The following is a 27648-nucleotide window of genomic DNA, read 5'->3' on the forward strand; positions in this document are numbered from 1 at the left end:
AGCTAGAGATAGATTTATCTGAACATTTTAATTCCTTCGTAATTAAAATGAAGCCCCCAATGAGGAAGTAAATGATTCTGAAAAGAATCCTTCTTTAATATAGGCAAAAAACGAACGTTTTTATATAAATTAGAATTGAATTATCATAAGCAATTGAAAGATTCGTCTAAATTAATTAAAACAGTAAAATCTCATTCATTTAATAAAACCATCATCCCTGACTGCGAAAAGAGGAGTACATAATCCATCATTAATGATGGTGATCATGTGACCATCTTGAACGAATCAGAATGTCTTACCCACCAAAATATTGATTTTTGAAACTTTTATTTGTCTGTTATTTGATACATGTCAATATTTTGTACCAAAAAATAATATAATTCCACTTTCTGTGATACTTTTAAAGAATAATAAAAATAATTTTTATTCCATAATAAGATTCATTTGCAGCGCTAACTCTATCAAAAATTTCTTATTTCATCATTTTCCTATGATTTCCACTTCTTCGTTGCTAAGTAGTTAATATGAATAATTACGCCAGCTCTCATCCAAAAAAGAGTACAATTTACCGTGTTATTGGATATGCAGAAATTCAAAATATCCCGCTGGAGCAGCACTGTCAGTGGCTCTCCCTTGCTGATGTCCGGTCAACTAACTTCCGCAGAGAGCACGCTGTCCGCCATATTGAACGAAATGTTGACTGCAGCAGCGCGGTGATACGTGTTTACGCGGTACGCGGCTGAAACCTCTGTTCCCGTGCCTGCGAACGACGAAAAAAACATCCAGCAGAGAGTAAAAAAAAAGAATCTCCTATCGATTGAAGTGTTTTAAAACATTAACCATTTTTGAGGCACAATCAACAGGACAGTCAATCGTGTTGGCGGTATTTTTGTTATTTAACTACGTATTATTAAAGAAGGTGTATTTAAGCATGAGTGGTAGCGACGACACGGATAGTCAGTGCGACAGGACAAGTGAAACAAACGGTGTTACAATGGGTGACGTCCTGGCAAAGGAGACCAATGATAATGATTCACAGGACGACAGTAATGAGTCTGATGATGATCCAATCGAACAGGATCAGCGACAAGATGCTGATGGTGAACCTGATGCCCTTGACGTTGTCCCTGAGAATTTTTTATCCGAGCCAGTACAAATGGTTAGTTCGTTTGACCCTTTCGCTTTCCCCTTCATTCTCTCTTATTTTTATTTTTTTTCATTGTTTTTCATTCCACATTCTCACACTCTTTTGTTGTCGGCTTACAATCAACAATGATTCTCTTATTGTTTATTTGTATGTTAAGGGAGGCGTCGAGAAATTCACTTCGTCTGATGAGCAGAGGCTAAGTGCGACGAGAACGGTTGATAAAAAATCGAGTAACAGGCATCCTGACAATTGTTCCTGTGAATCCTGCACGTTTGAGAGGTTTTTATTTATTTCATTGAATATCTGTCATGGCTGAGAATAGGAGGGGAATCTCAAAATTTGGTAGATGTCTGAAGCTGGTGAATTTGTAGACAGATGTTGAGGATATTTTTTGGTGGACTTTCTGCGAAGAAGTTTACATCAGGATAATTCCGATGATCCTGTCACTCTTGAAGATATTTGATGAATCAGTAATATCTGAAATATCAGCTGATTTATAAATTTTTGGATATTAATGGTATAGATTTATGAAATTGCGAGATGTACGCAAATCTCCTAATTCGGACAGTTCATAATGCTGTTGAGAAATTCGAAATTTACAGGCCATTGAAACAAAAACAACTATACCCTAAATTCAGACAATCATGTCTTACCAAGGAATTTTTTACCTATCTTAAACACGAGGGCAATTTCCCAATGATAAGAAAACAATTTCTCATTCCAAGTTTTCAACCATAATTCCAAAATATTTGAATACAATGACTGCTTGAATTAATTTGGAAACTCGTGTTATTGTTGTCATTTAATGGCCTTTATCTATTGGACAGAAAAAAAACGATTTATTAGCGTAAGATATTTTTTAGTACGAAATTTTGGGTACTTGTTAGTTATTTTCAAGTCTTAAATTTGTTGATAAATATGAAGAGGTTCTCCTAAAAAACTTACGTATGCCTAGTGCATCTTCAAGGTTGTTTTCGTGAGCACAAAAAATTAAAGTCCCATCTGCAAAGCAAAGATTAAATTAAGAAAATGTTCAATACAACTAAACGCCATAATTTCTGATGGCTTGGCTCACATTGTTTAGACTTATTAAATGTTATATTGATATTGATTGGTTAGATACCGGTAGTGTTATCCAAAGATTAAATAATTAGGATAATTTCTATTTTTCTTGTTCCACTCATTCAACAGGCTCATAGCTCACCATCACGATTGTATATTAGTGTGCGTGCGCAACAATGTGTCTCTTGCGGTGGACGAATACATTCAAAAATTTCTCACTTTGCAGACACCGACATATTTTGAGACCTGTCATATTCAATAAATGCAGGACAACCGGAACCCCTTCGTAATTATGAATTTTTACAACTGTGTTTTTCTCTAAAAATTATTAATTTTTATCTGTAAAAATACTCGATTCAGTCATTGCGTTCATGAGTGAATGAAGACGTTTTAGGATTAAAAAACGATACTGGAAGGAGAAATGCAATGGTAGAAATTCATATAAACTTAGGGGGTTCATTCCACCTTAAAAAATATTTCATGCAAATTGAAATCATCTTAAAACGAACTCTCGCTGAGAAATGGACCTGTCGATCCTTCTGTACAATAGTTAAAAAAATACCAAGAGACTTTTTTTGGAGGTCGCGGACAAATCTGAGATAACGATTGCACCAATAATTCGGATTTGTTATTCTTAAATCTCTGAAATAATTGTGATAAAAATTATCAATTCCAGAAGAGATTACTCTACTAGTTTGGTTGATAACTATCACAGTAAAGATAGTTCTTTTTGTGAATCAAATTGAAAGACCTTTTCCGTTACCCACAGAACTCTTCATGAAAAAAAATCTGTTGATAAATTCTTTCAAACTTTTTTGTTATATGAATGAAGATAAATGGAGGATACCCAAGTATTTAGGTGATTCTTCTCCAGTGAAATACGTTTCTACATCCGTAGTTTAAGATCAAAACATTCATTTGAGCCCAATCAAGTGCTAAATTTCCAGGCATTACAGAATCTTTTTATGGTTTACTTGAACTTGATGACCAATTCAAAAAATACGCAAATGAGAAAAGAATCAGCTCCATTTGCTATCCAGTTTCACATAACTGGGATCTCCAAAAAAATATGATTGTATAGCTTGAAAATTTGTTAAAAATCCCTTTTCCAAGTGCGATTTTGCATAATTTTGGGAAATAAATTCAACCGGAAGAATAACTGAACTATCGATAATTCCCATGATAAATTATCCATTTATTATTCCCGCAATATCGATGATGTTTTTTAATATTTATTACCAACTTCTTTTCAATAAGAATCAGTTCAGTTTAAAGGCCTAATTTTTGTACTGAGCGTCCTAAATTTTATGCTAAAAATTATGATTTCTGGGAGATATACAATCTAATGATAACTGTGATTCATTTTCGATTCTGAAGACGGAAAAATAATCACCCTGATGTCAAACTGAAATCCTTAAAAGTGCAGAAACTTGAAAAATTTATGATTGCAGGAAGATTACTGGAATACTCATAAAGAACGAATTTCTTAAAAATTCAACATGTTTTATAATTATAATTTGTCAACAATCAATGTTCCCAGCTTAACGAATGGTGTAACGGTTTATTTATAGTTGTAGCAAACTTATTAACATTCGGAATTGAGATAGAAATCCTAGCTATGCTTCAAAAATGAAGTTTCATAAAGAGTGAGTCAATTTTATTATTTATTTAGAGAGGAAGGATATTAAAAAATTATAATTCAGCATCTAATATAATTTTAAAAACCCTCACTATTCATGATTTTTTTCAGAATTTCTCTCACACAATTTAATTGATTATTCTAATGATTGAAAATAGTTGAATCTATACTGCGGGCTAAAGTTGTTACTTCACATGACTACCATTACAATGAAAATAAACATTGTCCATTCCATTAATCATTACTCTAATTTCAAAACAGAGCATTCGTGAAGGAAAAACTGGAAACAATATGGAGGTGGCAAGCTCAAGGATTAAGGATCAGAAAATACATACGTCGTCTCTTCGACGTGGCCATCGGATCTTCATATTTCAATAACATTATAAAGTATGAGGGTGATCCTCAAGAGTATGCTGAACTACAAAGAATTGTTGAAGAGTAAGTTGAAGATTTTCAGTACAATTTAACGGTTTGAGTCAACAGATTAAATATTTCCTCATTTTATATTCACAGGTTATCGAGGGATCACCCACATATATTATTTCTGATGCTAGTAGTGCAAGCCCAACAATTTGTAGTGGAGCTTAAGATTAGAATAATGGACCCCGTACGAGACAACAACCTCGCAAAGATAGCTGAAGTATTTCTGACCAGTGAGTGAACGATTTTTTATCCTTTGTATAAAACTAAACGTTTGATATAGTTATGCCCCATTCAAAATAACTTTACCTTTCTGGTAAATTGAGAGATGATCCTAATCTCAGGAAAAATTTTAGAAAACTCACTTGTTTCGGAAATCATTATTTTCCCTCAATTCACCTGTTGATTTGCTTTTTTCGCCGATTCAAATGGGATTTACTTATCGTTAGATTCCATATGAGCAAATTCGGTTTTTTTTCTGATACTTCAATGAAAATTATTTCCAGAACAAATTATATGAAAATGTTTTATTCAGACAATTCTCGTTGAATATGAGTTTTTCCCTATTTTTTCTCATATAATTTTGCTTAGAAAATAAAAGGAAAGTTGTGTAGCTTTGGATGTTGTGAGAGAGCTACTTAAACTGTGGATTGTAACTATTTATTATTCGAAACATAAATGATATTAGAGGGAAATGTGAACTGCTCTCTTCTCGTCGATTAAAAACATCATTAGAAAGAGTTTTTTGATAATTTTTCTTGAAGTCACTCGTTTACAAAATAATTACCTATTTGGCCTGATAGAAAATACTGCAAATGTAATTGTTTCCTAATGACAAAAATATTTCTGAGGGTGCATGGTGAGGAGAACGAATATCAGTGAACTTCTTTCATAAATATTCGATTTTTTCATTGAGAAAAAGTTTCTTGCTAATTTCACATCAGATCAGTCCCATTTGGTCGAATGATCCATAACGAGGTTTCAACTACGACTTTGCTAATGTGCCAATTATTTCGTAAAGGCATGTTGCTAGGAAATACAACATCAAGGGGTGTCTTGTTAAGTAGAGAATTCTCAATAACAAGAACCTCTTGACGATATTTTAAACACTTCTGGCAATTATGAAAACTCAACTGCAATCTTTTGCAAATGATACAACTAGAGAGTTCTCAAGGTGTGCCGTAATATCTATTGAAACTAGAAATCTGTCAACCCAAATTCTTCAAAGAATTTTCCTATTGAAAATGAGGAAAATAGGGATCTTTAACATTTTTTCGAGAATTCACAATAATTGTCTATTCCTTCATAATTATCAAATCTGTTATACGAATTCAAAATTTAATTTGTTCTCAATGTCCCAGGAATATACTGCACAAAGTGAAATTGTCTTAAAGATTCCAGTGCGACTAATGAAAAAAATCAGAATCCCTATTAAAGTAAAATTCCTGTTGTTAATATAAAATTTCTGGAGATCAGGTGAAAAATTTGAACTGAAGTTCGGGAAAAAATCACGGTTAAGCGAGCAGAATTGCCATTACTGATACCACTAAGATGGTTCGGGCCACCCTTTTGCCCCTCTGTTCTCGTGCCATCACATCAAAAATTTTGTCAACCATCAATAACAACGTATATGAACTTCAGTGTGTAAAAAGGCCCCACCTTGACGACGTCCATTATAAATAATTCCCTATTGTTGATAAGATTTCACACAATTTTAATAAAAAATGATACTGCTAGTAGGAACAAAGGATGTCAACGATGATAACAAATGGGAAACAGCTCTTGTTTTGCATATGGTATAGTTACTTCTAGTAGAATAGAAATTGCCTACTCAATGGTTACTTTTCATTTCACTCGATTATGTTAAAGATTTCTTTGAAATGAATTTTATTTGGATCGCAACGTAATTACATATTATTGCCATAGTATATTTTTCGAGATTCATGACTTACTCTAGTTGAAGGATCATCAACTATTTTCATATAATATCCCTAAAATTCTAAGTAATTGAAAATACAAAACTCTTAATTCCCCAACTAACGAGAACACGCAATTATTATTATCTCCTCCATATTTGAACGCAGACCATCCAAACAAATGTTTTAAACTATTAATTATTGAATCCAGAAATTTGATTCAGATCTAGAAGATCTAGTGGACAATCAATTTAAAAAATGGGAAATTAAATTTGAACATCTTCAAAGTCAATTCTATCTAGAAGGAAAATTATCAAGATAACTGTCTGACATTTGAAATACAATTAAAATTTTTCTTTTCATCTCTTCTAGGACTATTAAACGGTTACGATATCCTGATTATCACAGCAGAACAAGTTTCGGAGTTGATAAAGCCCCTGGAAGAGCATCACCTGAGTAAGTTCAACCTCACCTGGGAGTTCTTCAATAAAAAGCTCTACCAGAACTACATTTACTTTTATGAGCCAACAATCCGCGATATTCTCCCCTCCGTAGTTGGTCAGCTTCGCAAGCCCCGAAAAGGAAAAGGTTTCGAAGTACTTCTGAAACGCTATCTGGCATTTGTTGATGAAATGATGGGGATAGCGGGTCTTTGGCCTGAAAAAGAGCACCTCATCGATAAATATTCTGCTGAGCAAGTGGCTGAAATAATGAAAAATCAAAAAATTTATAAACGAGATTGGACACTGCGTACATTGGCTGAAATTCAAAAAGTGGATAAGTCTCGAACCGTAGACGTACCAGGTGTAGGTTTGCAAGAGTTTGTACAAGGTTCGTTATTCGACAAGGTGGTTGAAGCATTAAGGGACACACTCGTCATTGACTTAGTTCGAAAAGACCTTGATGTTTGGGGTCAAAAAGTGTACCAGATTATGGCCCAAGGTTACCTGGCTGTTTACACCCTCTTCCTGACTGAGAAAGAGCATGACAGGTTACAGGGTCGTCCAGTGGAAGATCCAGGCTTTTACTTTGGCTATCAAGTGGCAGCATGGTTAGTCCTCTCTCGACCCACTGATCATGTCACCCAAATCGATACCGACTGTCCGACATGCGACGATGCCTCCTGGGTATCGTATCTTGTCTTGAATGGACGGACAAAAACAGGAGCCTGTGCACATCCCATTCTTCAGTCAAATGGTAAAATTTCTATTTCATCTGCAGTGGAGGAGCCAATTGAAAAGAAACTCAGTGATAAGAAACGAAGAGGCTGCATGTGCATCTACAGACATCTTGGAGAATGGCAGGGCTCCTGCTGGCGAGGGCTCCTTCCTTTTCCTCCCTGTCTCTGCATGCTCTACCTGAGACAGTTCTCCGAGAGTGCATGCCCCTGTTTGCGTGATAGTGATGTACGGACTGGGCGGAAAAAATCAAAATCCGAGAGCCCTTCGAGTCTGGTACCTCCAAAGGAAATTCCAGATGCTGTCAATCCATCGAATCCTGTCAAGTCTACTTCTATTCAGACTCAGACGAGGCATTCAACGACACAGACACCATCGACATCTCACAATCATGGTCATTCAGAGAGATGTCCCACTCATGGACATTCTCACCCACCTTTATCCGATCATGTTAAATCGTTACCCTCAACACATCGTCCGCACAGTCACACAAATCATAATACTCATAGTAATCATTCTTGCCAAAAACAGACTGATGTGGAGCACATTAAACGAGTTACATCTAGCGAGTTCAGCCAGACGGACGGGGACTGCTCGGACTCAGGTAGTAGTAATGAGGATTCCTGTTCTACCAGTAGTTCAACACCTAGGGATTTTATTAGACATTGTGATTGTTGTTACTGTGAGGTTTTTGGTCATGGAATTCCTTCAGTTGCTCCAGTCAGTCGCAACTACAACGAGATGAGGGAGCGACTCAGACAGTTATTGACGAAAAAAAAAGCGAAGTGTAAGGCGGGATGTAGTTCACCTATGAGTCCAGCTGAGTCTGTACCATCTTCAAATGCAACTTCGGATCATAATTCAATGTCGATAAACTCAGGAGCTAGATCAAATACACCTGTTTCAGTTACGTCTACCAATCTACTTGAACACAGGGATCAGAGGGATCTTGATACTCTATTGGAGTTTATTGAAGGTAGTCAATCTGGTAAAAATAAAAAGGATAATAAACGAAGTGAAAAAAAGGCTAGACAACGTCAGAAGAAACTCGAGGAAGCTATGCAATTAGAAAAACAGGAACAAGAACGACAAAAATTGATTGAAATACAGAAGAAGACACCTGAGGTAACGATAACAGTTGTGGATCCACAGAAACCGATAACTCAGAAATTTTTACGCAACAGAAATCTACCGGAAGTATCGATACTGCCAGCTGTGATGCCTCAATCACAGGCCCAACCACCTAATAAGAAAAATAAGCCGGAGAATGTTAAAACGAAACAACAACAAAATTCCATTCCTCAGAACGTTCCCACGTTTGTTAGTACTGTTAAATCGAAACAGATCCCTAAAGGTAATAGTGACAATCCACCACAGACAAAGGGCAAATCGAAAGGAAAAAAGAAAGCCCCACCCACTCCTGAACCAGAACCCGAGCCTGAGCCCGAACCTGAACCGGAGGTTCCGCTTACTAAGAAGGAAAGGAAAAAATTGCGAAGAGCAATGAGAGCTATGGAGGAGAAGGCTAATGAAGAAACAGCACCAGTCAGTACTGAAGTCCCTCAGATTGTCACTATCAAGAGGGTCATGGAATCAAATGGAGCTGAACCAACAGTCACTATAACATTGAAGGGTCAGACTCCAGCTGAGGACAAGGTTTTATTTACTTTGGTCAATGGACAGACGAAGGAGCCTTCTAAAGTCGAGAGTCAAGTCACTGGAAAAAAGAAGAAAAAGAAGAATAAAGGAGGAGATGTTAGTCTTAACAATACTAATCAGCAGAAGCAGCAACAAAGCAAAACACAACCGATTCAATCGAATATACAATCCAATCAGAAAGCTCAACCTAAGAATGATACGAAAAGTTCTAAACAACAGTCAACTACCGAAAAGTGCAAGAATAATGGAAAGCAGAATGAGGAGAAGAAATTGCAACAACAAAATGTCGAGATTTTGAGCAAAAAATTGAAGAAGAATAAGAATAATGCCGAGAATAAACAACCGGTTATTCAGCCTCTGAGTGCTACGAATGCTCAACAGGTAAAGGGTAAGACTCAACAGCAGGAGAACAGTGCAGGGAAAAAAAAGAACAAGTCTCAACCTTTGACCGAGAGTAAAACGGTAAATACTAGTCAGCAGAACGTGAATACGACTTCAGTACCTTGTGGTAAGAAAAAGGCTCAGCAACATCTGGAGAAGAACACTCAGGCTAATCAGAAGACTCAACAGGCAGCTTCAAAGGGAAAGAATAATAATTCAGGGAATGATAAGCAAGTGGGAAAGGTGGATAATCAGAAGAATCAAGGGAAATATACTCAAGCTACCTCAAAACCTCGAATTAATGGAGATAATCAAGCATTAACGTCATCGCTTGGGAGCGAACTCAAGGATGCAAGTTCCAAAATTAATATTGAAAATCTCAAACTACCACCTGGCATTACGATAACAAAAGTCGATGCACCGCCAAAGCCACTTCCTATTAAGACAGCACCGTTGCAGAAACCTCCACAACAGAAGCAAGCGACAATTATTGCAGCTCCAATGACTGGGCTACAATCTAATTACGGTGGATCACAATCGGGGGGCAATGTCATCGTGGTGGATACTGGGAAGCTGAAACAGGAATTATTACCCAAGGGCTCGGAAAAAGGTAATTCGTGAGGTTGAGGTAAACATTTTTAGTAATTAAAGGACAAAGGAGGTATAGATTAATCTAATTGGGGAGGAGGCAAAGTTTTTATTGGGGATATTCAAGTATTTTTTATAGGTCAGTACACGCCACATTATAGATTTCATATTTTTCAATCATATTTGTTAATAAAATTGCCTGAAAAAATTTTTTTAAGAAAATAGGAATATTCAACGTTATTCAAATTGCATTTTGCACAGAATTATTATTTTCAAAAATCTTTCTGCTTTTATTATCAAACTAGAACAATAACGTTTAGGAGTAATTAGCGCTATAGCGCTGCAAATCAATCTTGCTATAGAACGAAAATATCAGAAAAATTATTCTTATTGCTGTTGGAAAGTATCATAGAAAAACAGAATTATGATATTATCCTTGTTTTTATGAAATATTGGCTTGTATAAAATGATGGACAAATGCGAATTTCAAAAGCAATATTTCGAGATAGCCACATGATCATCATCATTATATGATTGGTGATGTACTCCTCTTTTTGCAGTCACACATGATATTTTTATTATATGAATTAGGTTTCACTGGTTCCATTAACTTAGATGAACCTTCTAATTGTTTATCGGGATTCAATTCTAATTTATATAAAACATTCCTTTCTTTTCTATATTGAAGAAGCATTAATTTCAGAATCATTTACTTCCTTGGGGATTTCATTATAATTACGAGGGAATAAAAACCTTCACATAAATCTATTCTTACCTAAATTAGAATTGAATTCCAATAAGTAATTAAAAGTTATTGCTAATTCAATCGAAAAAGTGGAAACCGATTCATACAAGGAGAACAACATCTCTGATTCCAAAAAGATGAGTCCTTTATACAAGTCAGCATTAAATTCGATAAAATGCGATGATAAACAATCCTTCAAAATAGGTTCTTAATCATTCAAAGAGCAATGTTGGACTGCTCTTACATTTCGTATCTTCAAGTTTCGTATCTTTCGTATCTTCAGTATTGCAGTACTAATTGTTCGAATTATATACGAATAATATAATAAGCAATTAGTCGTTTTTACACTAATAGTGGATATTTATTGCATTTGAAATCTTGCTCGAATAGCTTATGATTTTTAAATTCACAATTGTTTCCTGTTTAATCAGTGACTAATTACTGTAATATTAACACCACAACGATACTAAATAAAAAAAGGCTTTATTTATTAATACACTCTCTTTCGCAGGATCTACTCAGCAGTCTCAGCCCACGACGACTGCCAGTAAGAAGAAAAAGAAGAAGAACAACGCATCGAACGCCACCAATAACTCACAAAATTCATCCAATGAATCACCGAAAGACTCCCAAACTGACCAGGCAAAGATTCTCCACAATCCAACCACAAACATGGTAACAATTCGTAATCCAGCATTTGCACCATCTCCGAAGCTGGAGCCAACTCAACAGGCAGCAATAATAAAAGTATCTGAGAATGGAATGGTGACGATAAGAAGTCCAGCACTCCAACAAGCTATTAACGCTGGATTAACACCACCACCAAAACCGGATTTTATCGTAAAAGGTGATTTAACAACAACAAGTGCTAATAGAACATCACTATTATCACCACCAACAGCAAGTAAAAGTGCAAATGGTCTTGTACCGTCGAGTCTCGCTGAATTAAGAAGTCGTTTGACACCAGATTGTACTGGTATTCAGGGTCTTGCTAACATTCACATAAGTAAAGTAACAAATGGACAACCGATACCGGAGAATGGAATTAATCTAAAAGGTACCAGTGTTACTTTGACTAAAGTTCAAACACCAGATCCAGTAAAATGGGATGATACGCCACAAAGTCAGGCAACAACTAGTGGAAAAGGAAAGAAGAAGAAGAAAAAAGGAAGTGGTACGAGACAGTGCGGCGATGACTGGAATCTCGTTGGTGAGAAATAAATAATATAAATTAATAGATTTTATTCACTCTCCCTGGACTTTATTACTTCACCTCAATGTTAATCAATTGATTAAAAATTAAGAGCAATAGGTTGAAACTAGAATGTAGGTTTTCTAGAGTTCTGCGTATTTATCTGCACATACTTTTCTTTTCATTTTATAGTCTCAGTCTTTTGACATTTTTTTCTCTTTCATTGTTTGTAGCAACATCTCTTCCTTCGATAGTTAAATTAATTTACTTTACCTTACATTACTTGTAATTCACCTCTGTGATCTCAGGACCTATGGAGATATATTTAATCTACTGTTGATCAGTAGCAGGGATACTTCTTTGTGATATTAGGTCTTAAAAATGAGCACTTAATAAATTAATAATGACTATTTTTTGAAAAAAACAACTACAGAACAACTATTTTTTATTCATACTGATTATGCTTCTTCCTGTACTGACTGTATACATATATTTTCTTCGTCTTGTGGAGTCCTTCAATATTACTCCCAATTTGACTTGAACGATTGTTACAAAATTTTTAGATTGATTTAAACAAAAAGAATGACATATTCATTAATTAGTTCAGTTAAATCTCTGGGGAAGTGGTGGAGAAATGATAAAAGGTGAGGGTGTTAAACAAATAATTTCACGGGTATTTGAAATATTTCAAGACATCCCAACAGTTTCTATTAAACTACCAGTACTTTATTTTTATTTTTACAACAAGAGTATCTCAGAATTTTCCAAACAGCTCATCTACCTCAATTTTCCCACAAAAATCTACAATTCTTTTCTTTTATACTCCATCTATCCCCTCCACGATATTTCTACATCACTGAAATCCATACAACTTCAAGTAGTTCTACCATCAAATCAGCATTTTTCCGACCGGTTACATTGTCGTTAAATATTGTCAGTTGCCAAACTTTCCAACTAATTGCTTGAATCAAATTTAAAAAAATCGAACGTAGTCAGTATTATCTAAACTAATTTTCGTAAAGTATTGGTATTTTTCAAAATAATTCCTCCTCATACAAAAATAATAGAACTTGTTTCCCAACTGGTCGATCATCTTTTACGAAGTGACAAACGATTCCTCGATTTTCGAAAGTCTAGTGATCAATAATTCATATTTTAATGTTTGAGTACAAAGGAAATGTTGAGTTTCTCAGGAGAGACTGTGTTAAGTTCTGATTTTTCGATATTTTGTTTTGAAAAGCAGAAACGATAATTAAATTGAGCAAAAGTTAACAATTTCAAATGTGTTTTCTAAGAATTTTATGTAGTTTTCGATTATCTTTGAATTTATTCCAATCGTCGTGCTACTTTTAACTCATGAAAACGCAAGTTTTTGAGAATTTAGTGCATAGTAAAACAGATATCCTCAATATCTCCGAATTATTCTGATGCTACGAAGCGTACTTGCACGTAAGTCCTGATTATCTCACTCGCTTAGTTTCTTTTTCCGTCCTTTCTATTCTTATGAACGATAGAATTCCATACATATCCTTTCCAAAGCTTCACTACAGTTCTTTTAAATCATTTTAATTTTCTTATATTGGTAAATACTGACTTGCTGATGCACCATCTTCATTCTCCTGTTGAGTTGTTAATTGAAGTTTATTATCCCTATGACATGAATCTCTACTATAAATGTATACCACGTTGATAAACGAGTTATTGCTGATACCTTCTCATTATTTATGTTTTCTATAAATCCCTGAGAAACAATCGATCAAATGAACAAAAAAAAATATATTGTTGTTAGAATTTTGGTATTATTCAATGACTCACCAATGTTCATAGTCGTGCGTATAATTTTCTAAATGTCTGATAAAGTTTTACAATTTTTTACAGACTTTTAATCAAAAAGAACGAAGTCTCTCTCACATGAACCTTCGTGAGCCATTGACTAATAATAAAACTTGAACACTTTATACTCGTTGATAGTTTTTCCTGTCAATTTCATCTATCGTTTCTCAGAAATTTATGAAAAATAACCTTTTATATTGACTAATGATGCTTCAATGGGTTTTCCAAAATATCCTTCACGGATAGCCCTTTTTTCATTTGTTTATTATTAGTTTCATAGGATAATTTTGAGATACAATAGCTTTAAAAGTAAAAATTAAATACCCGTGATTTAACACAAAATATTAATAAATGACATACCTTGAAATTGTTTAGCAAAAATCCCTTGACATTTTTTTCTGAGCTGTACTAGATGACGTATAAAAAATTTGAAAAACTAACATATTCGCTGAATTCTCCTGTCTTTGAACTTCTGCTGAGTGATTTGAATATTAGAATAAGGAGAGTGGACTCTCAGCACATGTTACGGGTGATGTACGGGCCCTTCGTGTAGATCACTTAAAATACAGGGTAGTAATGACTACTACGGGTTTCGCTATGGGATACAGTTCAAGATTATTGCATTAAGTTCAACATTATCGCTAGGAAATGAAAAAAAAAAAATATATATCTCACGACTAAGGCGGCAAATCACAAATATTCTAGGGAACTTTTTGAAGGGAATCACCAGGGCTAAGTACGAAAATAATTTCATGAGAAAATTTCGAAAATTTAATCCACCCGACACAACCTTAAGGTTTTTTGAGATTTGATCGATAACATTACATCGAAATACGGCGGGGGGGTTCAGGATATTACAAATTTTTCTAAATTTTTTCCATTGCCCGTTTCGAGGATGAGAGGTTTTCCGCTTTTTTCTTAATAATTGAGTTCTATTCACCGAATTTCAATTTATGGTACGACGGAGTGTTCAATTCTTTACTATTTGTAAGCAATGCTCATGTTCATGACGTCACCATGAACATTCGATTGCTAGTGTGATAATTTGATTCAATTTTATGTTTTTATGGTTATTAAGTCCAATTTTTTGTTAACAGTTCTAGTGTTATTAACACATTTAATTGTCTAACAGAATGATTGTCTTAACCTATGAGAGACATGCAGAAATTGTTAAATTTCTCAATATTTTTATAATGATTCAGAATAATTTTTGGCGTGTGCGAAATCTGTTCCGACTAAATTTTGCGGTAAATTCGAGAAGATTAAATTGACAGGGAAATAGTTCTGGGACAAAAGCTTGTGTTCCGTCTCAAAATACTTATCTTGATCACAAGAAAAATAAAAAATTCTTTCTTATATTCGCTAAATAAATCTCGAGTAATTAAAACAAAGTTATTAACGCTTTATAAATGACCATTGGTCGAATAAATCTTGTGAAACAAGAAAAGATCACATCTACGAACTGAGCTGTTGAAATCTGAACGAAATCGAATGATCGATTTTCGAACCTCCGAATCGTCGAAAAATTAAGATCAAATTTTCTTATTTCACAGGGAACATCTCATATATTTATTATAAAATTTAACATCCGATGACTGCTTTGTACAATTTATTTGATGGTAATTTTTTCGGTTTGTCACCACGATCTTCAGTTTTTAAATCTTGAATCATGTACCAGCGAATGAAAAAAAATTCAGCAGAAAAGATTCGGAGAATTCAGGTACACGATTTCCACTGAAAATCTGAGTTAGTTTCAATGGAAATTAGTTAACATTATCAATTAATTATCAATATCAAAATTCAATGAAATCCTTTTCGTCATTCATAGGGTTTTGAACATAATCTACGAATTCCCAAACAATCATTATCATTGTTCGTCGTTAACAAATTATGATTCTTCAAATCGTATTATTCCAAATATATTCATAACTACAATCCGATGACTCTCCTTTTACCACTTCGCTATCGAATTAAAATAAATATGAAATTATCATGCAGATGAGTGATATTAGCAGAGAATTTCAAGATAATATTTCCACGAAGGATTTTTCAATTACCCGGAAATAGACTTCTACATTCTCGCACAAACCCACTCATTTCCCAGATAATGTCACAACTCATAACTGAATTAATTATCCCAGACAACATGAACTCGACGAAAAAGCAACAAGTCACATAAACCGAAAGATTAAAATTCATTGTTACAATCAAATCGATGAATATCTTCACCTCAATCCGTAGTATTCAGAGCTCGTCTTTTCCAGAAAGCGTATTCACCCCAAAAGATATAGAGGACGGTGAAATGGATGATGCTGAGCGTGAATTGGAGGCATTCAAGCGTTTCTGTCTTCAGTCAGTGCCACCGCCACGAAAAGAGAAGGTCAATCTCAACTTAAAGGACATTGTACTCAAGAAGAAATCCTCATCATCAGCAGCGGCTGCTGTTATCGCTGCTAATTAAATTTCCATGATAATTCCAACGAATAACGGAAAATTAATGGCAAATACTGACATTGTACACACACACTGCGTTTAAAAAAATACTGCCACTAGTTGGTAGGTTGTCATTTATCGTTTATTTCTATTTGTAAGAATGAAGGCCGAGGAAAAATACTGAAATCACTCGAATTTGATAAAAAAAATTTCCTGGTCATTCTTCGATTAGCGACATACGACGGCTAACGATTATTCTATTTATATAAATATTTCAGTGAATGAGAAATACTAAATCAATTGAAAAGATAATGACGAAGTTCACATGCATTATTGAGAGAGAAGAAGACAAACTCATCGTGCCTGTTGTCGCCGTTGACGTTTGCTAAAATAAATGAAATTAAGTTAATTTGTCCATTTACTGGACTGTCCCCTCATCTCCTCGTCCCCTCCAAGGCGGTTGGTCCCGCACTATGCATTTTATACAAGAGGCTTTAGATATAAACAATGTATGTATGTATGTATTTATAGGTAAAGAAAATTAATTACTTCTGATATTGATAAATTAAATGAAAATCGTTGGGAATGTTATTGGACGTATTGCATTGTCTTCGAATGGAAACAGGAGTAATTTTTTTAGAATGCTCATTTCTGACTGTTTCAGTTGTTCTTAGACTAGGTGCTTGGAGATAGATATAATAAATAAATTCCCTCATTTCATTTTTCTGTAATAAGTTTTTTTGTTTTTTTTTTCTAAAAAAGAGCGCAGTTCTTGAGGTTTTATGTATTTATTCCTAGTTGATTGGATTTCAGAAAATTCTAAGAGATTAATTCGTTGGAGGAGAAGTATTCCAGGAAGTTTTGGGCAGAGGAAAGACCTTTTGCTACCCAAAAAATTATTGATTTTTCCGGAAAGATCAAAATATTCTGTTTTAGATAAAGGATATAGGGGAGACTAGGGCATGACGGGGCGTGAATAAGAATGAAATTCAATTCAAAAGATGAAATTAATCACATCAAAATTGAAATTTTCTACAATTGAGGATTAATCTCCGAAACAAGAGATTTTATAAGAAAATGTAACTTAATTTTTTTAGTAAAAAACTTCATTAGCTACAAAAAAGATCTTTCCACATTTTCTCTTAAAATCACACGTTTATGTGATAAATGTACAATTATCAAAAATTTTGAGCTTTAACTGATAATTATTTAGCACTTTGCTACTAAAATAAATTTTGAATAAATTAAGCTTAAATTCCGTAAATGACTGAAGACAATTTGGACGTTAAAAACATTCTAATTATGTAAATGTAGATCAGCCAGCAAGAAGAAATTTATTTTTCATTTCTTTAGTACCCCGTTGTGCTCCAGATTGGACTACCAATACATTCGATCCCTCTATATTGATTCAAAACGCTTTTTTTTATCATCTTTCGGACAATTAAACCTAAAACACGGGAAAAATTGAATTTTATTTTTTTTTATTGTTAAGGATATCCAAGTAGCTCCGTCAAATGAACTTTTTTTTTCCTTAGCATCTACAATCCCGTACCGTTCATTCATCATTATTCATAAATGCTGATTCTTTTATAACACATGAGTACAATTATCGTAAAAATTTCGAAAAATTATTGCAAAATAGTCACTTGACTCTCGTCGTATCCTATGCTGAATAGACGGAAACGCCGCGTGTTGCTGATATGGCTGACACGTGAGTCTCTCATAATCTCATGTAACATATTTGTGAGCCGTGAATTTGATGAAAGTGCTGCAGATTCATGACTTACGTCAACTGTGGGGAAAATGGGAAGGGTGTTTGGCAAAAAATGGATGGAAGACCGCTTTTTCGAAAGTGCCAGTGGAAAAAAACCTCTAAAAGATTGGGGTCACAGAGTGATGGACCTCACAAACATTATTAAAATTGTTAGTTTATAAATCAACAGTTCATTTAGGTATTTGACACATTCCATCCGACAAATTTATGTTCATATTGGAAACACGTTGAGAAACACAAATCGGAGGGTTTTTAATTCAATTTTTTTCACTTATCTTTTCGGGAACTTATATTTTTCAATATTTCGAAAAATTTTTGAAAGTTTAACGAACAAACTTACATACAGTTATACTCTTATCAGAATTGTATATTATAATTTGTGTTGCAGAATTTTTTCCCAAATAAAATGGTCGGAAATGTGGGTTAAAATTGCGTTCAAAATAAACGGTTGAGCCCTCTCCATAAGCATTCAGAGGGCTTTCATCAACGAAAAATTTTTTTATAAGACTTGGATATCCTTAAGACTACCCCGTTGTGCCCCCACATCCATTATATTTTAGATGTAAGTTAATCATTTCAGGATGAAAAAATGCGCCGAAGCGAAGGCATTTGGACATGACAGATCTGCCGAAATGTCTGTCCTCTCAAGTGCCGCGTCTTGCCCCTGCTTCCGCTACTCTTTCAGATAAAGTTATCTCACTTTTCATGGCAAGTTGAATGAACTATGAAACAATGGTTTGCGTGGAGACTCTGGGCAATCCCCCTGCCTCTGATTGAAGAGATTTTCCACGCGTATAATGGTCCTCGGGATAAAAGAAGTGAACGAGCTATTGATATTCATCGTTGAATGTTCACCGTCAACATCTGACATCTCTACGGTTGGTGTGCACTTGTACGATGAAAAACTGTGAATTGGCGCCAGATTGTCGGCACTGAATATTTTTCTATTCAGTCCGTTGCATCTCTGTGCACGCACTTTGACGCTTGCGGCAAACCAACCCAATCAGCTCTATGAATTATTCCATGCATGTCGGTTTATGGTGTCTTTGACGCCCTCGGAGATAAATTAAAAGCAATCGTCAGGTTTATCTTTAATCGGGTGCTGTCTTCCGTGATCGATGACCTTTTAACAGTTCATTTACATTTTTTATTTTTTATTCCAGAGATTCATCCAAGTTATGGCATTGATATTGCGACGACACACTTCATAAAACTTTCACGAGAAGTTTTACGCTGGCAGCGCTTTGAAAATATGTTGCGAATTTCTAGATTTTACGGCTGAGGGAAGGAGGGTACGGTGAAATGGACTACTCCATTTTTATTTACCTCCGAATGGAAAATTTATTTTTGACCGATTTTTCCATATTCTGATTTCAATTGCAAGTTGTGTAGAATGTTATGAAACGTGGAATAATTATGTTTTCGAATCAGGTTTGTGTGCGGGGGCTAGAAAATTCGGAATTGTGAAGATTAATTTTTCGAAATTTCAGCATGAATACAGTGAAGTTTGTCATTTAAAATCTGAAACTTCAAAAATTATTATGGCATGATGAATGCCATAATTCATGATGGATATGATTAATACAAGTTGGGGAGTGCGAAGCGCGCCTTCATGCACTAGTGTGCCTCTCATTTGATTGTTATAATAGAAAAAATGTTCAGACTTTTTGGTTTGTAATTTTGTTTTTTCCTCTATTGTCAATATTGATCGAGATATGGCCTAAAAAAGATGAAATCGCAAATCCCAATCGTTTAAACAATACTTTCGTGGTTAATTTGGGGAGCGGAGGGGGGGGGGGATTATTCGTCCTTCTACTCCGTAACATTTATAGAAATTTTTCTACTCACAGAACCCCGATTTTGTTTGAATTTATAGAAAACTAATACTGAATATGGTTTTTTTTTAATTCTCCGGCCCTTTCTACGGTTCCAGTTGATGGGCCCTCTGGCCCAGTGCAATTCAGCACCAAATATTTTAATTCTCCCCGAAATCCCGGTGAACTCTGGAATTCTCGTCTTTATGCTATTTAATTTCCTGGGACTCCACACTATTTGCAGCATTAATTGGAAATTAATTTCCTATTCAAGTGCTTTAAAAAACATGGGAAAATTTTTTTTTTCCAATTCTTCCGACCAGCGAATTTATAGTAATTTATGTAGTAATGCAAGGCTTTCACTCGGAATCCAAAATAAGAGAAAGAAAGAACGGACCCCACATAAAGATGGTTAACAGCGAGAGAAAGAAAAATCAGAAACGAAAGAATGAAAGAAAGAGGGAAAAAGAACGAGAGAGAGAGAGAAGTGCAAATACCAATGATACGATTTATCATCAATTAAATTTATTTTAAATCAATTATCATCAATTATTACTGTTTATGAACTTTTTTCAGTTTTCAGTCGATGAAAATCGGACATTTGGTATGTAAAGTGTACAAATGTGGAGAAATTTTCAATCTTTTAAAAAGAATTACAATTTTCTGAAAAGTTAAGTTATACATTTCAATATGATGAACTTGCAATTTCCCCATTCCATATATTTTGAATCGGTTTTTAATAAAATTTCTCCATTTGTTGATGCTGTTTTTCTTTATTCTCATCATGTGCTTCAATTGATTATTCAAATGGCTTTCATTCTTTCAATATGAATAAAATTTCAGAAAAGTCGGATGAGGCCCTCACAATCCTCCGGAAAATACTCTTGAGCTCATTGACGCCATTCACACAAGTACTTGAAATCGCTCCTCCTCATGTATCAGGACTTCCGTTCACCAATTTCCGTTGCTTATTTCTCCAATACCGAAAACTCGTACACGAAAATCAGCTCACCTCGAGCCCAGTTTACCCATTCCCTCTCGGCGAGATATTTACCAGAGCAACCGGCAGACATATCCGTACCACTGATCAAGTACAAACAATCCGAGAAACTTACAACGAGATGGGATTAACCCATCAAAATTTTTCCCTCAGATTAAGGAGTGTGTAATAAAAACTTGGAAGCTTTTCATTCGGTCTTGAACTTGGAATGGGGGAGTGAGACGGAAAGAGAATTGAAGCTTGACTCTTTCAAAATGAGATCAAACGCCGGCTAAAGACATGACGACCATTAGCTTGTACGAGTACCATCTTCCGGAGGTGGTGAATAAAATAGAGTAAATACAATTCGGAGGAAATGGTAAACAATGTCCATGTTTTTCTTGCCCGAGTTGAGTGTAGTAATTTTCAACTCGCCCACAAAGGACAGAATGTATTTTACTCCCTATACGGAGGGAAAAATTCTTGAACAATTACGTGCGTGTTGCGTAATCCGCCGGTGAAAACAATATTCGGTAAAAATTACGGAGCAGTTACGCACTTTTTCAGTGAACTTCCAGGAAAAAGTCCAGAACGTGCGGGAAAAGTATGGAACGTTCAGTCAAAAAATATGTCACTGTTCCGTAATTTTTACTGAACACTATTTTGACTGGCAGATTATGGAATAGGCATGTATTGAGAGTGCTTGATATGAATGAACAAAAAATGAATCGTCTGCCTATAGCTGTTTTCAGTCGATCTCAGTAGGTTATAGTTTTTATAGTTTTTCTCCAAACAGTACCGAAATCTTTGGAATTGTTTTAATAAGTAGAAACAGAGAACGACCAGAACGGAATCAATGAACAAGGGCCTTTTGTCAAATGGGTCTAGAGTGTCAAATCTTTGGTCACTGAGAGTCAGTTGATCTGGAGACATCATACGAGAAAGATAAACCTCCTGCGTGCGATAATAAAGAATTAAAGTGGATAGTTAAATCGTTTTTATATTATTGAGACAATCCCTCTCCATAATCCAATGGCATGTAATTTTTCAAGAATTTTTCTCTCGGTGTAGAGAGTGCGAGGAACGTCTTGATTTTTCGTCCGAGGGAGTGACTTTCCACCCGAGGGCAGAAAGGGTTCATTTTTCTCCTCCCCATCAGCAAGCAAAATCCTAAATTTCCGTGAATTGAAGTTGGAAATTACGTTTTCCCCTCGCGAAGCGAAGTGACATGTTCCCCTACCCTCGCGGGAGGGAAATGTCTAGTTGTGCCTACGCCAGAACAGAAAATACTATTTCAACACGGCGACACCGTAAAGTGTCCCTTTTCCTGTCTGATGAGCGAGAGGAAAGTGATTACTTTCCGCTCTTGAGAGGCACCTTCCGCCCTAGTGTGGAATGTACTCACTTTCTTCCTACTCATCATACCATAAAATCCAAACTTTCGGTTCCCGGCGTGTTGAGCGAGGGCATGTGCAACATCGGAAACATAATTGTCCGCCCTTGGTGCGCAATATGCCATTCCATGCTCGCCATTCGTGAACTGACTCCTTGCGTAATCAGAAATTCGATGTACTCCCTTGCAATTCGATTTCTTCTTTCGATTTTCTTTTCCTTTCTTGCTATAGGGGGAATTTCATTTCTTCCTATTCCTTCTCGCAAAATCTCAGTGCTAACATTCCGCACAAATACCTCAGTTTTAATTTTGTCACGAGGATTAAAACAACAGAAAAAATGATGACTGATTCCCCCTAAAATATGAGAATATTAATTTCCACGTGGCACTGAATGGTAGGAGAAACGCAGAAGAGAAGTTGATGTCTCAGGTCTGTCTACTGTTGCCTGGTGTTGGGTTCGTTACGATACCGTAAACCATTCTCCGAAAACCTTAACCCGAGGGATTCCATTATATCTGTCCTACGGGAGCGCTCATTAGCGGCATTCGTCAGTCACCTAGAACGTTAACTACGAGACATTTTCTCTCGAATGGGTTTTCCTCTGTTTTCATGTGGTCTATTCTCGTTTAGCATACTCCACTGTTTTCCGGGACAATAAGGGAAGAGGAGCCTAAAGCCATTATTTACGATGTTGAAAATAGTTGTTTCCGAATAAAAATCTTGCAATTATTTAAATTTAAGGTTTCGATATTTTGTGTTACATTCGTTTATCAGACTGTTACGAACAAAAAAAATTGCATAAGCAACGAATTTTCAAAAACGTAATACAGAATGTGATAAACATGGAAGAAAATGGTCTAATTTCAAGTTTTACTGAAAACTTTTGTTGCAATAATTTTTTTTTATCAGTTCAAAGTGATGTAGCTCGTATAATGGGATATTTACACCGTGAATAATGTTACACGCACTATTGTACATTTTTCCCGCATGTCCTAATACGATTTATGTTCGTAAATTCCAGCTTCAGTTTACTAAGATTGCTAATTTACTACTAAATGTGTTTACTGATAAATTTGGTATATTTTTTGTCAGTTGCACCTGCTAACTTTTTCATCGTAAAAAGTTGCGAACAGCTCAACTTACTTAGATTATCAACTAATTCCTGCCTTGCTGTAATCATTGTGGACATTAAGTAATGCATCGAAATTCTTCCCCTAAGAAAATCAGAAATGTAAAAAAACTAAATAATTATTAATGGAGTTCTTCCAAGGTCACGTACGAAATGTTCATCCTCTAGAGTAGCATGATTATCGTAATTTAAATGTCAGTTCTCTTTGGGAGCGATTAGACCAAAGAATCCCAATTGTGCGCAAATAAATACTTCTCTGAAGTAAATGGATATTTGGCAAAGATAATGTTGGAAAATTAGAACACAGCTCTTCTGTTTATCTTCAAAAATCACTCGACAAGGTTTATAACGTGTTGGAAAGAGTCTCCAGAAAAGGACTAATTTATGATCTGTTGTGCTCCGAACTTGAATGCGTTGCAATCCTTACCACATGTGGTATTCAAAGGAAACTCTGTCCTCTGGAGTCATAAACGTTCTCTTGTCTTTACCCTTACTAAATGTTTTTCAAATAGTAAGAATTCAGTCTCTGGACAACGGTCCTCTAGGTCAGTCATGCCTTCCTCATGCCAATAATGAAGTGATAAAGTTAAAGTAGTTGATTGTGTTGTTATATTCATTTGTCTACTTTACCCATATCCCAAAAGAGCATTTTATAAATAAAACTTTTTACGAAGGCGACTTCGGAAAAGGTTGCGTTGAAGGTTCAACGCCGCTCGGAAGAAGAAGAGCAAGAGATAAAGCGAGTCTGAGAGAGAGAAAGAAGTAGAAGTGCCTGACTATGGGATATTCGCGAGAAATCTCAATAAAATAGAACTGAACGTGGTGCATCCAGGCTCATACCAACAAATCATGGATTTTTCCTTTGGTGAGAGAGTTTGAGTTCTAGCATTCTCCGAGTAGAATTAAAGAAGTTAACAGAAAGAATAAGTTATTTGAGAACAGTTTGTTGAGGAGATTGGATTTTCTTGTGTTTGTAAGTATGATCCTGAAAGTTACGAAAAAATGTATGCATCAAATCTCCTTTTCGGAATCCTACAAGTTATATACACTAAGTTTTGGTGTCATTTTTTCTATTAAAATTTTGTCTGCTGACAAAGACTTGCCATTTTGATTTAGTAGATGAGTGCACATCTCTTCATTAGCACCTTGTAAATTTTATTTTTACAACCAACGACCATATCATGCTGAACACGCCAGTTCTCGTCCGATCACTGAAGCTAAGCAGCATTGAGCGTGGTTAGTACTTGGATGGGTGACCGCTTGGGAACACCACGTGCCGTTGGCTCTTTCTTTTTTTGTTTTTTTAATAAATATAAGAACGGTGATGCGCAATAATGTCTTTGATTCCTATTTATGAAAGCAGAAGCACATAAATGAAGTTCGTCCGACTCGAAATCGCGTAAGGTCTTTCCCATTGGTCGATTAAATGAATGAAGTTTCGCCTTAGTCGGAAAGGCAAAAACGTTCGTGTTCGTAAAAGCATCCATTGTGAATCAAGTTACCTCTCTCATCATATTTATACCAACGACTTTCACATTCGTTCTTTTACGGTGTGATCGCCCTTCATCAGTCTATGAAAGCACAAGCACATAAATTAAATTAACCACTGAAATCATCGACTAACTTCATGTGTAAGACTTTCTCTTAATTGGTCAATATGTTTGAGGCGGGAAATCAAAATAGGGCGCGCGAGGCGCGCATTCGGTCTCGTGTACTATAATTCTTCAGTCATAAGATTCAACAATATACCTTATGACATTTGTTTCTGGGCCTTTTTTCTGCAGTGGTAAAGGGTGTTACTGTAACTTGTTGATCAGCATTAGAAATTGTCCATTACAGAAGTAGATAATGCTCCGTGAAATTATGAGTTAGACCATTTTTTCGTGAGAATAGTACATTATGTAGTTTTGGATAAATTTGTCTACTGATCAAGATTTTTGTGTGAAGTTGATAGCGGAGCGTATGATAATTCATTAAAATGGAATGTTTTTTTCCTGATTTTCACAGCCAACGACCATATCACGCTGAACACGCCAGTTCTCGTCCGATCACTGAAGCTAAGCAGCATTGAGCGTGGTTAGTACTTGGATGGGTGACCGCTTGGGAACACCACGTGCCGTTGGCTCTTTCTTTTTTTGTTTTTTGAATAAATATAAAAACGGTTATGCGCAATAATGTGTTTAATTGTACCATAATTCTTCAATTATAAGATTCAACACTATGCCTTCTGACATTTGTTTTTATGGATTTCTTCTGCTGTGGTAAAAAGTGTTACTGTAATTTGTTGATCAGAATTAAAAATTGGCAATTACAGGAAGGGATAATGCTCCGTGAAATCATTAGTCAGACGACTTTCTCATGATAATATTACATTATGCAGTTGTGGATAATTTTGTCGACTGATCAAGATTTTTGTGTGAATTTGATAGATGAGCGTATGATAATTCGTTAAAATCGAATGTTTTTTTCTTGATTTTTATAGCCAACGACCATATCACGCTGAACACGCCAGTTCTCGTCCGATCACTGAAGCTAAGCAGCATTGAGCGTGGTTAGTACTTGGATGGGTGACCGCTTGGGAACACCACGTGCCGTTGGCTCCTTCTTTTTTTGTTTTTTGAATAAATATAAGAACGGTTATGCGCAATAATGTATTTGATTATGCCATAATTCTTCAGTCATAAGTGTAGGGTTACTTTTTAACAGATAAATCAGTATATTTTCAATGAAAAGTGTACAAACGATTCTAATACTAAATTCACTATCGGCTATTCTTCACACAATATTCACTCTTTAATGCTTATACCAAAAACGTCTAACTCTATGTCTATCTAAAATACGTCTAACGTCTAACGTCTATCCTCTAACACTGCTCAAACACGAATCTGGCCCTGTCCCTCTTTGCAACCCTGGACTGGGCCCTAATCACGTCACGTGGTCCTAACATCCCTGGACCACGCTGGCAGCACCGATCTCCATCTGGCACATCTATGGGCCTCATAAACCCACAGACCGTCCAAGTGCATTTATGGTGCAGGCTTGCATTCCTGTACCAATCTATGTCTATTTGTGGGGAAACCCCACAAATAGCACCTACGCTAAAACTATCGTATAACTTATGGATCTAGACTATCTTACGAAAAACATCTGTCTATACTATTATTTCTACAATGGGGATTTCCCCATAATTATTCGCGATACTACATAAGATTCAACAATATTCCTTATGATATTTGTTTCTGGGGCTTTTTTCTGCAGTGGTAAAGGGTGTTACTGTAACTTGTTGATCAGCATTAGAAATTGTCCATTACAGAAGTAGATAATGCTCCGTGAAATTATTAGTTAGACCATTTTTTCGTGAGAATAGTACATTATGTAGCTGTGGATAAATTTGTCTACTGATCAAGATTTTTGTGTGAATTTGATAGATGAGCCTATGATAATTCGTTAAAACGGCATTTTTTTTCAATTTTCTCAGCCAACGACCATATCACGCTGAACACGCCAGTTCTCGTCCGATCACTGAAGCTAAGCAGCATTGAGCGTGGTTAGTACTTGGATGGGTGACCGCTTGGGAACACCACGTGCCGTTGGCTCTTTCTTTTTTTGTTTTTTGAATATAAGAACGGTTATGCGCATTAATGTGTTTGATTGTACCATAATTCTTCAGTCATAAGATTCAACACTATTCCTTATGACATTTGTTTCTGGGACTTTTTTCTGCATTGGTAATGGGTGTTACTGTAACTTGTTGATTAGCATTAAAAATTGTCCATTACAGAAGTAGATAATGCTCCGTGAAATTATTAGTTAGACCATTTTTTCGTGAGAGTAGTACATTATGTAGCTTTGGATAAATTTGTCTACTGATCAAGATTTTTCTGTGAATTTGATAGATGAGCCTATGATAATTCGTTAAAACGGCATTTTTTAAAAATCATCTCAGCCAACGACCATATCACGCTGAACACGCCAGTTCTCGTCCGATCACTGAAGCTAAGCAGCATTGAGCGTGGTTAGTACTTGGATGGGTGACCGCTTGGGAACACCACGTGCCGTTGGCTCCTTCTTTTTTATTTTTCAAATAAATATAACTATAATCATGCGAAATAATTTTTTCAATATTAACGTAATTCCTTAGTAAAATTCGGCCCATATTCAGTATACCATTTGTTTTGATTCATCTGTACTGTTCTCATAAACAGTGTATTGGACTTGTCGAAGAGAATTTACAATTCATAATCACTCAACATCATAACTCTTCACGGGATGATTAGCAAGACTTTTTCGGCATTATGATACGCAACAGCGTCAAGTTGACATATAGAAGGACAAGAGGCGGATGCGTTCACGTATGATATATCG

General features: G+C 35.5%; 1 protein-coding gene and 5 non-coding genes across 6 annotated transcripts; all 6 read left to right on the plus strand.

Moving 5' to 3' along the window:
* Positions 1–678: 678 nt before the first annotated feature.
* On the plus strand, positions 679–16602 carry LOC135169135 (proteoglycan 4-like). Its single transcript, XM_064133874.1, has 7 exons — positions 679–1159; positions 1305–1426; positions 4110–4286; positions 4362–4501; positions 6557–10012; positions 11247–11945; positions 16025–16602. The coding sequence occupies exons 1-7, from the start codon at positions 932–934 to the stop codon at positions 16219–16221; spliced, it is 5019 nt and encodes a 1672-aa protein (XP_063989944.1). The 5' UTR covers positions 679–931; the 3' UTR covers positions 16222–16602.
* A 7847-nt stretch (positions 16603–24449) lies between these two features.
* Positions 24450–24568, plus strand: LOC135170017 (5S ribosomal RNA). Its single transcript, XR_010300303.1, has one exon. It is a non-coding gene; the product is annotated as a 5S ribosomal RNA (ribosomal RNA).
* Positions 24569–25289: 721 nt separating this feature from the next.
* LOC135169944 (5S ribosomal RNA) lies at positions 25290–25408 on the plus strand. Its single transcript, XR_010300281.1, has one exon. It is a non-coding gene; the product is annotated as a 5S ribosomal RNA (ribosomal RNA).
* Positions 25409–25764: 356 nt separating this feature from the next.
* On the plus strand, positions 25765–25883 carry LOC135169950 (5S ribosomal RNA). Its single transcript, XR_010300282.1, has one exon. It is a non-coding gene; the product is annotated as a 5S ribosomal RNA (ribosomal RNA).
* Positions 25884–26760: 877 nt separating this feature from the next.
* LOC135169956 (5S ribosomal RNA) lies at positions 26761–26879 on the plus strand. The gene has a single exon (XR_010300283.1). It is a non-coding gene; the product is annotated as a 5S ribosomal RNA (ribosomal RNA).
* Positions 26880–27228: 349 nt separating this feature from the next.
* Positions 27229–27347, plus strand: LOC135169957 (5S ribosomal RNA). Its single transcript, XR_010300284.1, has one exon. It is a non-coding gene; the product is annotated as a 5S ribosomal RNA (ribosomal RNA).
* Positions 27348–27648: the final 301 nt, after the last annotated feature.

This window comes from Diachasmimorpha longicaudata, chromosome 1 (genome assembly GCF_034640455.1).
Source record: "Diachasmimorpha longicaudata isolate KC_UGA_2023 chromosome 1, iyDiaLong2, whole genome shotgun sequence".
Lineage (NCBI taxonomy): Eukaryota > Metazoa > Arthropoda > Insecta > Hymenoptera > Braconidae > Diachasmimorpha > Diachasmimorpha longicaudata.

Bases quoted from the DNA above. Each gene is read 5' to 3' on its own strand.
- LOC135169135 (XM_064133874.1), top strand. From the start codon at position 932: ATGAGTGGTAGCGACGACACGGATAGTCAGTGCGACAGGACAAGTGAA. The intron at 1,427-4,109 runs GTTTTTATTTAT...ATTTCAAAACAG, and splicing joins GAATCCTGCACGTTTGAGAG to AGCATTCGTGAAGGAAAAAC. The intron at 4,502-6,556 runs GTGAGTGAACGA...CATCTCTTCTAG, and splicing joins AGCTGAAGTATTTCTGACCA to GACTATTAAACGGTTACGAT.